Source organism: Phaeodactylum tricornutum, chromosome 11 (genome assembly GCF_000150955.2).
Source record: "Phaeodactylum tricornutum CCAP 1055/1 chromosome 11, complete sequence".
In the NCBI taxonomy this organism is placed as follows: domain Eukaryota; phylum Bacillariophyta; class Bacillariophyceae; order Surirellales; family Neidiaceae; genus Phaeodactylum; species Phaeodactylum tricornutum.
In genome coordinates this window covers 576,688-589,483 of record NC_011679.1, presented here as the reverse complement: position 1 = coordinate 589,483, position 12,796 = coordinate 576,688, and the positions used below count along the sequence as shown (strand labels likewise).

General features: G+C 47.4%; 7 protein-coding genes across 7 annotated transcripts; 2 read left to right on the top strand and 5 right to left on the bottom strand.

Annotated features, from left to right (window-relative positions):
• Positions 1-204: 204 nt before the first annotated feature.
• Positions 205-1,029, bottom strand: PHATR_13386 (spermine/spermidine synthase; the record flags this gene model as incomplete). The annotated part of the gene is made up of 1 exon (XM_002185701.1): positions 205-1,029. A coding segment is annotated over one exon (825 nt), but the record flags the coding sequence as incomplete, so codon positions are not given.
• Positions 1,030-1,798: 769 nt separating this feature from the next.
• On the top strand, positions 1,799-2,725 carry PHATR_36881 (2-deoxy-D-gluconate 3-dehydrogenase; the record flags this gene model as incomplete). The annotated part of the gene is made up of 1 exon (XM_002185875.1): positions 1,799-2,725. One exon carries the CDS (start codon positions 1,799-1,801, stop codon positions 2,723-2,725), a length of 927 nt encoding a protein of 308 aa, XP_002185911.1.
• A 166-nt stretch (positions 2,726-2,891) lies between these two features.
• On the bottom strand, positions 2,892-3,257 carry PHATR_36880 (predicted protein; the record flags this gene model as incomplete). Its single annotated transcript, XM_002185700.1, has 1 exon — positions 2,892-3,257. One exon carries the CDS (start codon positions 3,255-3,257, stop codon positions 2,892-2,894), a length of 366 nt encoding a protein of 121 aa, XP_002185736.1.
• A 1,310-nt stretch (positions 3,258-4,567) lies between these two features.
• Positions 4,568-6,396, top strand: PHATR_46834 (predicted protein; the record flags this gene model as incomplete). Its single annotated transcript, XM_002185874.1, has 2 exons — positions 4,568-4,863; positions 4,971-6,396. Coding segments are annotated over exons 1-2 (1,686 nt in total), but the record flags the coding sequence as incomplete, so codon positions are not given.
• Positions 6,397-6,678: 282 nt separating this feature from the next.
• On the bottom strand, positions 6,679-7,831 carry PHATR_46833 (predicted protein; the record flags this gene model as incomplete). Its single annotated transcript, XM_002185699.1, has 2 exons — positions 6,752-7,831; positions 6,679-6,696 (listed from the first exon to the last, which is right to left on the bottom strand). Exons 1-2 carry the CDS (start codon positions 7,802-7,804, stop codon positions 6,679-6,681), a joined length of 1,071 nt encoding a protein of 356 aa, XP_002185735.1. The 5' UTR covers positions 7,805-7,831.
• A 278-nt stretch (positions 7,832-8,109) lies between these two features.
• PHATR_36877 (predicted protein) lies at positions 8,110-9,285 on the bottom strand (the record flags this gene model as incomplete). The annotated part of the gene is made up of 1 exon (XM_002185698.1): positions 8,110-9,285. One exon carries the CDS (start codon positions 9,283-9,285, stop codon positions 8,110-8,112), a length of 1,176 nt encoding a protein of 391 aa, XP_002185734.1.
• Positions 9,286-10,089: 804 nt separating this feature from the next.
• Positions 10,090-11,607, bottom strand: PHATR_13232 (predicted protein; the record flags this gene model as incomplete). Its single annotated transcript, XM_002185697.1, has 1 exon — positions 10,090-11,607. One exon carries the CDS (start codon positions 11,605-11,607, stop codon positions 10,090-10,092), a length of 1,518 nt encoding a protein of 505 aa, XP_002185733.1.
• Positions 11,608-12,796: the final 1,189 nt, after the last annotated feature.

Genomic DNA, 12,796 nt, shown 5'->3' with positions numbered 1-12,796 from the left:
TCTTCCAATCGGCGCAACGCTTTCGATCCGAAGGCCGACACTCGCAGCTTAGCAAGAAGTTTTAATTTAAAACGAATACAGCCTAACGCTAGCTAATGCTTCGGACAGTCAATAAGGCCTTTACAATATGCTACACTTGGGGTCTGCCAAAAAACACCGATATTCTTCCTCATCTTCTCCAACTTCATCGCCCTTCACAAATTCCTCTAATCTTGCGGTGACGAAGGGAGGCAAGGTAAAAGCGGCCCGGTGTTGGGCAGGACTGTACCATTTTAAGTCACTTTCAAAAATGGGCTGGCGTGCAATGCTTCTGCATGATCGCCGACTCCCTTTGCGTGCGAGAACGAAACCGATTTGACCACAAGGATAGGTTGGAACCATAGTTGATGCATATTCAGCGTGATCGAACATATCATCGCAGCATGCAACCAGGTCCGAGATCAGATCCAAATGGATCCACATGCTTTCCGCTTGCATGCAAATGATTCCTTGATCACGTAGGGCTTCATGCATAGATTCGTAGAAAGTAGGTTGGAAAAGTGACGTTGCCGGTCCAACCGGATCAGAAGTGTCGCCAATGATGACATCAAATGCGTCCTTTTGATCTTTCAAGAAATCGGCGGCATCGGCATGTATGATTCGCAATCTCGGGTCGTCGAATCTCGTCGCTGTCGAGTTGCTGAAGAACTTTTTCGAGACTTGGATCACAACTGGATCTATTTCAACGAGCACGATTTCTTTTACACAGTCATGTCGACATATCTCTCTCAGTATGCCACCATCTCCGCCTCCGACGATCAGAATGCGTTGAGGGTTTGAGTGCGCACACAGTGGTAAATGAACCATCATTTCATGAAATGCAAATTCATCACGTTCGGTTAATTGAATCGCACCATCGAGTACCAGAACGTTGCCATATTGAGCCGATCGGAAGACCAAAATAGATTGAAAAGCTGTTTCTTCGTAGAATATAACAGAATCGGTTGAGAATTCGTCCAACGCCAACGAAAATTTTTGACCCGGCCACATGTTTTCTGTTTCAGTGAACCACCCCTGAGAAGAAACTCCCGGATATATTCCTCCTTTTCGCTCGACTCCGTTCATTTTACTTCGAATGCTCGGTGCGCGAGTTGTAGCAATCTGTAAAAACACTGCTTTGAGAAATATACGCAAGGCCAATCAATGGCTTTCGTTTTTCACCGTCGAGAGAAAAAGGATCATGACAATATCGTAGTTGTGGGTCCGTGTGCTCCATGAGTGCCCATATAACACAACGATGGCTCGCACCCGTAAATACGAATGATTTGGAATAGCTTCATCTGTTTGTTCAAGACTTATACTGTTGAAATTTACGTTTCACCTAGCGTTACCTGTTTACAGTTAGCTTGTGCTCTTCAGACTCACCTGTGCTCTCATTTGGCATAAAATCTGATCGAATTTGCTTCGGATCGCTATCCTTGACAGTTACTGTTAGTCTCATTCATTGTCGACGTTCTTGGAAATGTCTTATCTTTTGTCTTTTAAGGGATACCAATTATCTCAATATATCTCTACGACAGTAATGAATTGCCCCAACATATAAACAGCCGAGATCCCAGAAATCCAACAGATTGTTACGCCACAGACGAAAGTTGAATGAACGAAGCTGATAGTGGTTGTGGAGCACAAATCGTCAAAATAGGATTAGTGGAGCTGCCTCCGAATGTTCACACCGAAGATCGTCACCTTTTTCTCTTTCGTTTGGCTACATGATTCGGTATTTGCCTTATCCTCATTCCTGTCAAATCGATCCGGTTCTATGACTCAGTCGAAGCCATCTTCCAAGCATTGTCAAGGTAACCGGGAACATAAGATGAGGAAATCTGTACGGGCGTCTGCTGCCGCCGATTTCAATACCAAGTCAGTCTTTCTGACTGGCGCAACGGGGGGACTTGGAAAAGCACTAGCACTTCAGCTTTCCGAATGTGGTGTAAGGTCCTTAATTTTGTCAGGACGGAGTGAATTGGCGTTGGAAGGACTTGCCAAAGAATGTCGTCAAGTTTCTAGCAACCCTATATTTGAATTACACACAGTCGTTTGCGACTTGTCCGATCCAGAGCAAGTAAAAATGGCAGCAGCAAGAGTTTTGGATCTTGCACAACCCACAGGGATTGAAGTGCTTATAAACAATGGAGGGGTCTCTTCACGATCGCGGTTCGTTGATACGTTGCCCGATGTTGATCGGAAGGTTATGCAGATAAACTTTCTTGCAGGCGCTTATTTTGCAAAAGCGGTGACACCCGCAATGATTCAAAATGGGAGCGGTCAAATCATTTGGATCAGTTCTGTCCAGGGTCTAGTCGGCATTCCGAATCGAAGTTCATATGCAGCTTCCAAATTTGCGGTCCAAGGCTACTGCGAAAGTATACGAGCAGAATTGGCCTCCTCCGGAGTCTCCGTGCATACCATTTCGCCTGGATATATAAGAACAAATCTTTCCAAATCCGCTATCACTGGAGATGGCGGAAATCATGGAAAGATGGATGAGACCACGGCGGCTGGTGCAGATCCATATGACGTAGCGGTCCAAGTTCTTGAGTCCTGCTCAGCTAATCAAGCAGAATTGGTGGTTGCAGCCGGGACCTCGGCCAAGGCAGCGATCTGGATGAGGCTACTTTGTCCACGAATGCTTCAACGCCTCCTTGTCAAACGGTACGAGAAAAGCCAAAAGGAGAAAATGGAATGATTTAAATCGGCGGCGTGATGTCATCTGCGTTGCTTCCCTCAAGCACTTGAAAGGTAAGCATTGCTACCTAAAGCTGCTACATTGCATCCCGATATTGTTGTGATCACTATTTTCCTGTTGTGAACGAAGCGGATAGACCACGTAGGCAGCGTATAATGGCATTGCGTTACTCAAGGTCGGGATCTAATTTGGGAAGCTGTAGACCTGACCTAGCGGCGGCGCGGCGACTCATTTCTTTGGGTGTAAAGACCACTTCTGCTCCTCGGTCCAGGTCGTATAATCTTGCCCGTTCGGTTAGGTCTTTTTGCAATTGTAGATAATCGTAAGCTACCGCTTTCAGTTTGGCAATCTCCTCTTTATCGGTAATATTTTGCGCTGATCGGTAACGTTTCAATATGAAAGCACGGGTAGGGTTGAGATGGGTATTCTGCACGGGTTCTTTCTTGGCAAGCTCTTTGGATAAGGGCGGTGTCCGACTCAATCGGAGTATTCCTCGCAATACGCGTTTGGAAGACTTTGATTGCGCGGCCATTTTCAAGCGAACAAAGGTCGTTGTAGCTCGTGAACGTCGAACCTTCCTGGCTTTGAGTCGATCACTCTTTACTTTTCTTGTAGCTCAGACTTGTTTCGAGCAGCGCTCTCGTGTGCTCTCTTGTCGTTCGAAGTTTACTGTGGTCTCATTCATGTTGCATTGATGAGAGTGAGGTGGAGCGAAAGCAGACGAGCCCGCGTGAGCACATGCAAATTAGGGCTCTATGGTCCAATATATAAGTCCAAAGTGCAAGCTACGCCAATGACTGACAGAGAAAACTCTCACAATCACAGTCACTGACAAAACATAAGCAAACTTACCCAGACCAATATCAAGTAATGCGGCAAATGGTTATATGACTGAATACATAACAAACACAATGGATGCTACAATTGAAAGAATGTCGTACAAAAGATTGGCATGTTGATGTTGCAAGTAGCTAGAAATTCAATGTGAAGCAAGTTCACAACTTAGAACAAAGCAACACACAGAACTGCTATATCTACACTCCAGGAAGTAAATAGGAATGTCTACTGGGGAGAAATGAGAATTTCACGTCAACAACATTTGCATGCCAACATTTGGTCTGCTCTGCTTCCGAGGGGAAGAAGAGTTTAGGTCCGGGTCCTTCGACGTAGATGAGATTTTTACATAGTCGTTACCGTGTACGTTACGTGAGACAGAACACTCCCGTGCAATTTGTCAAAACGCGATTCACAGTCAATCACCCAGTAAAATCGTGACATTGAGCTTTCTGGGGCTCTGTCGCGAATGCGCTTGTCTGCACCAACAGAAAGTAACCGCAACCTTCTATTCCTTCAAGTGCACCCATGGCTGCATTTCAAATTGGTCGCACCGAGGGATCCATTGATCCCGAATCAGTTGTCGAGCAACAACCATTCCTCAAAGGGGATGGCAAAGAGAAGAAACTCTCAATATTTTCGACTTATTTGGGCCGTCGAAGACTCTCGGTAGCCGGGACCATTGCCATCGCCTTGGCTATCCTTGGGCTGCTGTATTGTGGAAATAGAGTCGACAAGCCAGCGGAAGGTACGTTTCTTTTCGTTCAAATTTGATTTACGTGAGCTTGTTTCTTCGTTCGTTGTCGCATATGATCAACGGTCTGTATTGCGTAGACAATCCCTTTTGTCGTATGCGACTTTATGGTCCTAAACTATGACATAGAGATGACACCCTTTTGATAGATCCTCGCCAAATCTCGTGACCGCCATCCCTCGTTCGTTCACGGACAGGGCAACGTCGTTTCGTTTTCTGGACCCACGGCCTCGGCAGTGCCACTCCAATGTAAAGAGTCTCGGGTGTGTGGCAGGATCGTTTCATTGAATGTCCCGAAGCCTTCGTCACCGACCCGTTACTCACGAACACGAGGAAGAGCAAGAAGTCTCCCCGAAACTCCGCCGCTACAGTACGGGTTCGTCCATGGCCTACAGTCGCCGTCCGGTCATCGCCTACGCGCGTGGAATAACGGGGGGTACCAACGCGGCGACCCGACCGCGAGCCAACGGCAATCTCTCGGTCTACCGCAACAAAATCGGGCTCGTACTACTAGCCACCGTGGCTTACACGGCTTTCCTGTACCGATCGGGTTCGTATTTGATGAATGCGGGCGGTCTGCCCAGCCAATGCCTTTCTTGATTCCTTTCGATTCCGCGAGCTTTTTCTCACACGCGATTGTTTGGTTGCGAATGATAGGTGGGGCACGCAGCTTTCTCGGCAACGCGACGTTGGGTATGGCGGCCATGTCGAAGGCTGGGCGTCGCCTGCAGGTATCTACTTGGAATATTGCGGCTATCAACAACAATCCCTTCGAGTACTGGATTACCTACAACAAGGAATACGAGGATCTCATGGTCAAGGTGGAGTCATTCTTGGATTCTCCGGGTGACAAAGATGTGGCCGTTCCAAAAGTCTTTTCACAGAGCATGTTTGATCAGTTGGATGCACGCATGACTAGCGTAGGTTGGCAATCCGTCAAGCCATACTGGGAGAATGATTTTTCCAAGCGCACGATCGTCGAAGGTTTCATGAAAGACGGTTTGCTAGGACTCAAACGTCTGGCATCGATGCCAGATCGAATGACGAATACCATAAATACGGAAGATGGCAACATGGTGTTCCGTCCAACGATTATCAACATGTACGAAGACGATCTAAGTTCTCAGGAAATTTGGTGGGAGAAGTGGAGTTCGTTCATGTTCGATACTAAATTGAAGATTAAAGGCAAGGGTGATGTAGTACAAGAACAGATGCCTTACCAAATGCTTCAAAAGATCAAACGCTCCAAGTACAAAGCCGTTACTGAGGAAGAAGAGAAAGACTCTCTTCCTTTGCAAACAATGTGTGGAGCCATTTTTGACGCAATTCTCGTTCACATGATGAATACTGTTTCGACTCCGGATACGTGGCAACCTTTAAAGCGAACCATGGTTCAAGCGCTTAACAAGCAAAAGGTCCCAAATACACTCAAGATCATGGAAAAACACTACATGGACTCCGATATAATTACTCTGCAAGAAGTCTCCGCTAGTTTAATTGATCAAGCGCGAAAGTCGGCAATCGGGAAGAAGTTCCATATCATCGCGCCCGCAAATCTGGACGCTGTGCGAGATCAAAACTCCGTTGTTTGTTTAAAGCGCTCAACGTTTCCGGATGGAGCAATCGAAGAGATCACAGCAAAAGTGGAAGCGGCATTTCCTAAGGATGAGGACATACCGGTATCCAACGGAGACATTCTCGCTGTCACGACCAAAAGTATTGACAACGTGCCGTTTGTGGTTGCCTCATTTCACGGAGACACAAACGGTCTCGCTACCAAGCCCGTGGTGGACGCTATCCTGAAAGCAATGGGTGCGGACTCAAAACTCGTCTCACATCGTCTAGTTTTTGGTCTAGATGCCAATACTTACGAAAAAGCGATTCCTGATAGTCAGCAAGATGTCTTGGATTTTGGGAAGTCGTACGTCAAGCATGGCCTGACTTCGTGCTGGGGTGACGTGCCTGATCCGAAAAACTATACTACTTTTAACGCCCGCACCTTTCTACAACCTCAGCTTAACAAAGCTTGTCGGCGAGATGAGAAACGCAGTAACGGAGATGTGAATCCCAAGGATTTTATTTTGTTCCCGAAGGATGATTTTCAAGTTGTCAGGACATGGAAGGATAACACTGGGAAACGCGAGTATGTCGAGGACATGGCTTTCCCGACTCTTGACTTTCCAAGCGATCACGGTATTCTGACGACAATTATTGAACCCAAGTTTTAAACGTCATAGTATTGACTGTGAACTATATTATACTTATTTGGTCCTTGGATTCCATGCTGCTTGCAAGAAGTGCCTGATCAAAGATAAGTGAAGAGTCCACAAACCAATCACTTCATCGGCTGGATCGTATTGGAGGCTTAATCGAACGGAGGCCACTAGTTGCAAATGATTCGTCAAACACGTCCGCATTTCGCCGAACGAGACATCTACTGGTAGATTTCTCAAAAGAGCCGCATCTAGGAGCTCTTCCTCGGTTAGCGATGCGCAGTTGTTCTCGTGATGACGCTCGTAGAGCAGAAAGCTATCGTCCAGCGAAACTCGTTTCGCAAGATCCTGAATTCTAAACCTCAGATAGGAATGGGGCAGGACCTCCAGAATCTTTGGAGCCCATCCTCGCGGAAGCGATTGAAGAACTCCAACAGAGAGAGCGAAAGATTTCAAGTAGCCCCCCGAAAGTCCGTCGATGGCTATCGTGGCTTTTCGGCTGTTGGCTGGATTCCCAAACGGTGTAAGGAGAGGTAATGCATTAAGGATAGGCCCGGCCGCGTCGCCGTTTCCTTCCAACAAGAGGCTTCGCAGCGGCTCGCCAAATAGATCTTGAAACAACTTCGCGCTGGTTTGAAAGTGTTGTAGCCGCTGAGAAAATTCTTGCCGAGCGTATTCTGCCACCTCGAAGTCATTGTGAAAGTGTCGCGACAATAGCTGGCGAGGAGCAGCAACCGCCAAAACCATCGGAATAGTTCCGACAATGGGTAGGATCCAGACAAGAACGGTTGGTGAAACTAACTTTAAAGCTTCGATGAACTGACGTTGTTGTTCATATTGGCGACGAGGAACCAGTCCTGGACGATTTTTGAGATGGTGGATCGGGTAAGGGTTGTCTCCGATGTTGCCTTGGTGCAGGGGAGTGTTGTGTGGACTATCACTCGACCAAGCATTCCTTTTGGTTTTACTCGCATTGTGGATATTCCCATACAGCTCATAGTGCTTCCAGAGTCGCTTAACAGATGCTGGAAACTCTTTGATCCGTTCTTGCAGAGTCATGGGTCTCCAGTCAACGTCGACGACTCTTTTTCCATTCGATTCTTTTCGTATCGAGGCCACGGGCGACTTGCTCTTTGGGCCTCTCGTGTAAAGTGTTCCATGTGTTACAAGCAGGGAGCGATAACGTATTCCAATACGAAGCCCATAGTCAGAGATGATCTTATTAGGACACTTCTTTGAAAGCTCATTTGCAAAAATTGACAATACCCGCCGATACATGACAAATATACTAACGCTTTCATCGTCCCGCCGTAAGAGCGACAAGAAAACCTTATTTTTTGACCGATTGTGAGCCGGCTATGGCATCATATCCAAACGAGCCGTAAAATCGCAAATGCAAAGTACGAGCGACTGCTTCTGATGGTAATCTAGTGGAAAACCCTATGATATTGCTGCCGAAGTACCCTTTGACTGTGAGGAGCTTATCGGTAAAAACATTTTTTTGTAATTCAGTCAAGCATATATTTGTACCCCTTTCATACAACACCTATGTAATACAATGTCCTTAATATACGACAGACAAGCTACTTTTCTTCACAAGCTTCATCCCCGGTTGTATCAACTATGTCTTTGGCGTCTAGTGCAGCGGTGGCCCCATTCAATTTTTCTTCCGAACTCGATTCGTCATCTTTTTTTGCTGTGACGAGTTCGTTCTCGGTCCTGTGCTTCTTGGCGGGCGACTCTTCCAATCGAGTCGGTTCTGTCGTGTGTTTCGCTGGGCCATCTGCTGATGAGGATGCATCGGAGAATTCTGAAAACGCTTCGCTCTTTGATTCGTCCACCGCCTCTTGAAGTCGCCTTTCTAGGGGTTTCTTCGACAGAGAAGGGCCCTGATGACGAGATGTAAGCGTTGCACAGTGCCGACTTGCAACTTCTTCCTCATCCATGAAGCGACGACGGTCGTCTTCTTCCTTTTTCATATACAAGGTGCGTTCTTCTGTCGGGAGCTTTTCCCAAGCTCGCATTAGACGAGTGTTAAGATTTGAGTTCAACAGGTACGAATCAACTTTCTTCCCCTTATCTTTCATTGATTCTCGTACTTCCTGCTCTGCTAACAACTTCATTTCTTTCATTTTCTCTAGCACGAAAAAGTGGTAATCCGTTTTGATCGGCTTCACATCCGAAAGACTCTCTTCAGCAAGTTTCGCAGCCTTCAGACGATCTTCTTCTAAATTATCCAGGGCTTTGGGTGTTTTTGATTCTGCTCGAGCGTCTGGGCTGGATTTGGGCGGAGAGCTTGTCATGTGTTGCATATACGTCGGATGATGCGGTCCTGGTCCGCCATGATATGATGAGCCCTGTTTGGGGGGAGAGATTCGAGACTGCTGCTCGGGAAAGTAAGTGGGATCGTAGGCCCCAGGGCCGTAAAGGTAAGAAGGGCGCGGGCCGTACGCTCCGTAGGATATTCCGTACCCCGGGTGCGGCATACTTCCAGGAACGTAGGGACCACTAGAATACCCACCGGTTGCGTGCATAGGAGGATAACCAGACAATCCGAACTGATGCGGATAGCCGTAGCTAGGAGGAGGTCCGTGATACTGTGGGTGTGAATAATGCCCCATGGAATCGTCTGGTGGTATTTCGGAGCTTGCCGTTCTGCGAGGCGAAGCGGTTCCCATCGAGGCAGTCATGGGCGATGGTGAGTGTATTGAATCATTGCTATGCCTCGGTCGAACCGTCCCTGAATCTCGACTGGGCATGCTGTTTTCAATCTTCACGAGAGCAATTGTGTCCACGATGTGTAATACTTTTTCTACGAAAATGTGTGTCCACGCTACGCAGGTCCCATGATTGGTTTTGACTGCTGCTGCTGCTGTTGTCGTGCTGTTTCGCAACGTTCGTTCGAGCACGAACCGACCGCTCAACGGATGCGGCAGTAATTATATAATTGGCGCCAAAGGGAATTGGATGGCCACTGCATAGGGTATACGCACGGCTACAGAACTGACACCGTAAAGAAGACAAAATATAACTTTCAAATCCACGTAGGCACTTATAGTTAGGCAATTTGGATTTCCTATCTAAATCTGCACGAAGCGTCGCTTTTAACGTGACAGCCGAATCTTCCATAAAAAGGCAACTACCTACCTTGTCCTCTATACATTTTATAAGAAAAGGTGAGCATAGGTACAAAGGCTGTCAGGCTTTCCTATCTGCTTCTGCATTAGGGATTTCTTTATCCGTGGCAGCCAGTGTTTCAAAAAAGGCAAGCATATCATTTTTCATCGTCAATTTTATAAGAAAACACCATATGCTAAACGTAAAGGGCAGTACCGGGTACATAGGCTGTTCGGATTTCCTTTCTCATTCTTTAAAAAGAGCTTGTTGTATCGTCGCAGGCAGTGTTTCACAGTCAGATACCCTCTCTCGTCTTTCAGCTAGTATGTATATGTAGGACACTTTTATATATTAATACAAAGTAAAGCAAAATGTAACCGGGCTCCACATGTGTGTAGCCATCTCAATACAGTGAGCATCTTCCAGTTGCAACATTGTTTAATGGGTCAACAGAAAGCACGTCGCTTAAGCTCTTGGCCAATCATTGCCATTTCTCGAGAGGCTCCGCCAGCCAGAGAGCTGTTTTCGTTGGCTCGACGGATCAAATATGGCATGGCTTCCTTAACTTCACCGTACGGTACATACTTGTACGCGCGGTAGCCGTGGCGACCCAGATTGAAGGAGAGATGGTCCGCCATTCCCAGCAGCTGTCCAAAGCTCACGGTTGAGTCTTGACGGTGAACGCCGAGCCGATTCATGACCTCGATTGCCTTCTCTATCGACTCTTGGTTGTGCGTCGCCAGCATGAGTTCGACCTTCTTATTAGACTGTGTCGAGTATTCCAACAAAAATTCGACAGCTTCATTGTAGCACTGATGCGTCTCTTCGAGTTCTGTGTAGACTGGACTGGGAACTTTGGCCTTTTCTGCCAGTTCTCGTTCACTCTCCAAATAAGCACCACGAACGAGTTTAGCACCAAAGTGGTAATCAAAACGTTCCGAACGTTCCAAATCTGTTTTGAGACGCTCCATGGAATCTTTCAAATAGCATTGGTAAGTATTGTATACGATAGGAAACTTGGATTCACTTGTCGCGTTAAACGTGCGTTGCAAATCCAAAACAAGGTTATCAATAGCCGGTTGGTAGCGATATTGTTCAGCGTCGATGAGAACGGAGGAGCCGCACTGAGCCGCTTCCTGCGCTAGAGCGTGGCCTCGTCGGAACATTGATTCGATGAGCTCAACCTCTTCGTCTGTGGGTGCGGCAAGTGCCAGAGGGCCTACCTCACGGCAGCCCGCACAGATTCGTGGCAGATCGCCAGGAGCAAGCATCATGGACCACATAATATAGTCGACATTTCCGTTCTGGTCAGGTTGTAATTCTTCCAACATGTTGGACAGCTTGGTATCTTCGCCCTTGAAAAAGACTCGGAAAGTTTGAGCGAACTCGTGTCGACTGATCATGCCGTCGCCGTTGGAATCGAACTTGGCAAACAAGTTACGGGCTTCCACGATAGCTTTCGACATTCGTTCGAGTAGATCTGGATTCGTCAAAGCCGTAATTTTGACGGCAGCGTACCCATCTTTTTCGAGATTGGCAACTGCTTGTATGCAACTCTTGAACGTTTCCAAGTGACGATCGCACTTGGCTTCGCACGTGTAATCGTAGACACGTGCGATTGGTTGTGAAGCAGGATCGACAGATGTTGCCGGGGTCACCACCCCTTGACCTTCTTCTTCAGCAGCGTAGTCCAAAATACTACCGATGCCTGCGTATTCCAGAACGCGCACTTTCGGTTGGATACGCACTTCATCTTCACCAGCTACGAAATGTCCGTACAGGGTAGCCTTGAGAGCAGCGTCCGTAAAACGATCACCCAGCAAGAACCTTGATAGAGTGAGGAGCGGATTGGCGTACTTAACCAGTGTCTTGATTTGGCACAGACTGAAGGACAAAAGCGCCCTACCCAGCTCCATGTTGGACTGTGTCGCATACGCAATTTTCGCATCCGCAAAATTGGGCATGGGGTTGAGATTGCTGATGTCCACAACACTGCTACTAATCGGAAAGTCGGATGGAGGTATGACGGGCAAACCGCTCAGTGAGCGGTTTGTCGGATGGCTCAAGAAACTTTTCGAAGTCGCACTCGACGTATGATTCGGTATGGAGGACGCGAGGTAATGCGTGCCTGAGAAGGATCGGACGATCGACCTCGCGCACGTGCTCGCACATCCCCCGATCAAATGGCTGGAGCCAAGTCGCTTCAGGAATTGAGGCGCAGTGCCTTTCCTGCTGTTCTTTGAAATCGCAAACAACATGGTTGTCAGGGACAATAATGATGGTGTCAACAACAAAACAAACTCCAAAGCAAATAGGAGCCCAAGTGAAAGTGACACGATACCATCATACCTCTTACCGAAAACCTCTCGAAACGATGAATTACGCACTCCAGTTCTTTCGCAAGTTCTTGTTGGCTCGACTGATGTTCTCTTCCGCGCCGAATTACAGAAGAACAGCCAATTTTCGACATTCTCACACGGATTCTAGCATACTCATTTTCCGACAGCCTAACAGTATTTTCTTTGATGTCGTTGACGTCGCCGATTGACGTTCGCAACCGGTTCTCAAATACAGTACGACCCCCAGTTCCGGATAGAAAAGTTCAGACCGGAATCCTAATAAAAAGTCAAAGGAAGGACCACCCCGCGTGATGCGACGATGACGATGTCGCATTTTCGGCCTATATATGTATATTACTGCAGCTTTCGGAAACTGCATCGATCCAAGACCTATACTAACTTTCTGGATTCCTCTTGATGGAACTCCAACTCTATCGGATTTCTTTTCCAAACCTCTTTTCAACGATCAGCGCTGAGCTGACTATGAGCTTTTCGTCCTGACTGTGCTTAGGATGAGAAGCGTCGAAACAGTTCTTCTCGGTCGGCGCAATCGAAACCCGCTCTTTTTTATGAGGCGGTCGTGTGCCGATGCAGGCAGTTTTTAAGTCTCATAATGTGATAAAACAGGAAGAGCGTTTACCGAAATTATGGAACATCATAACAACTCGCATATACCGGAAGTTTTAGACAAACAGCCCATCAACAAGCATCCCGAGGATGACGACGCTCCCACCGCCGACTATGATGAAGAGGCTGCGCACGGATCTGCGGTTGATCCGCTCGCGCAAGCTCTCCGCGACAGCCCAGAGCGGCA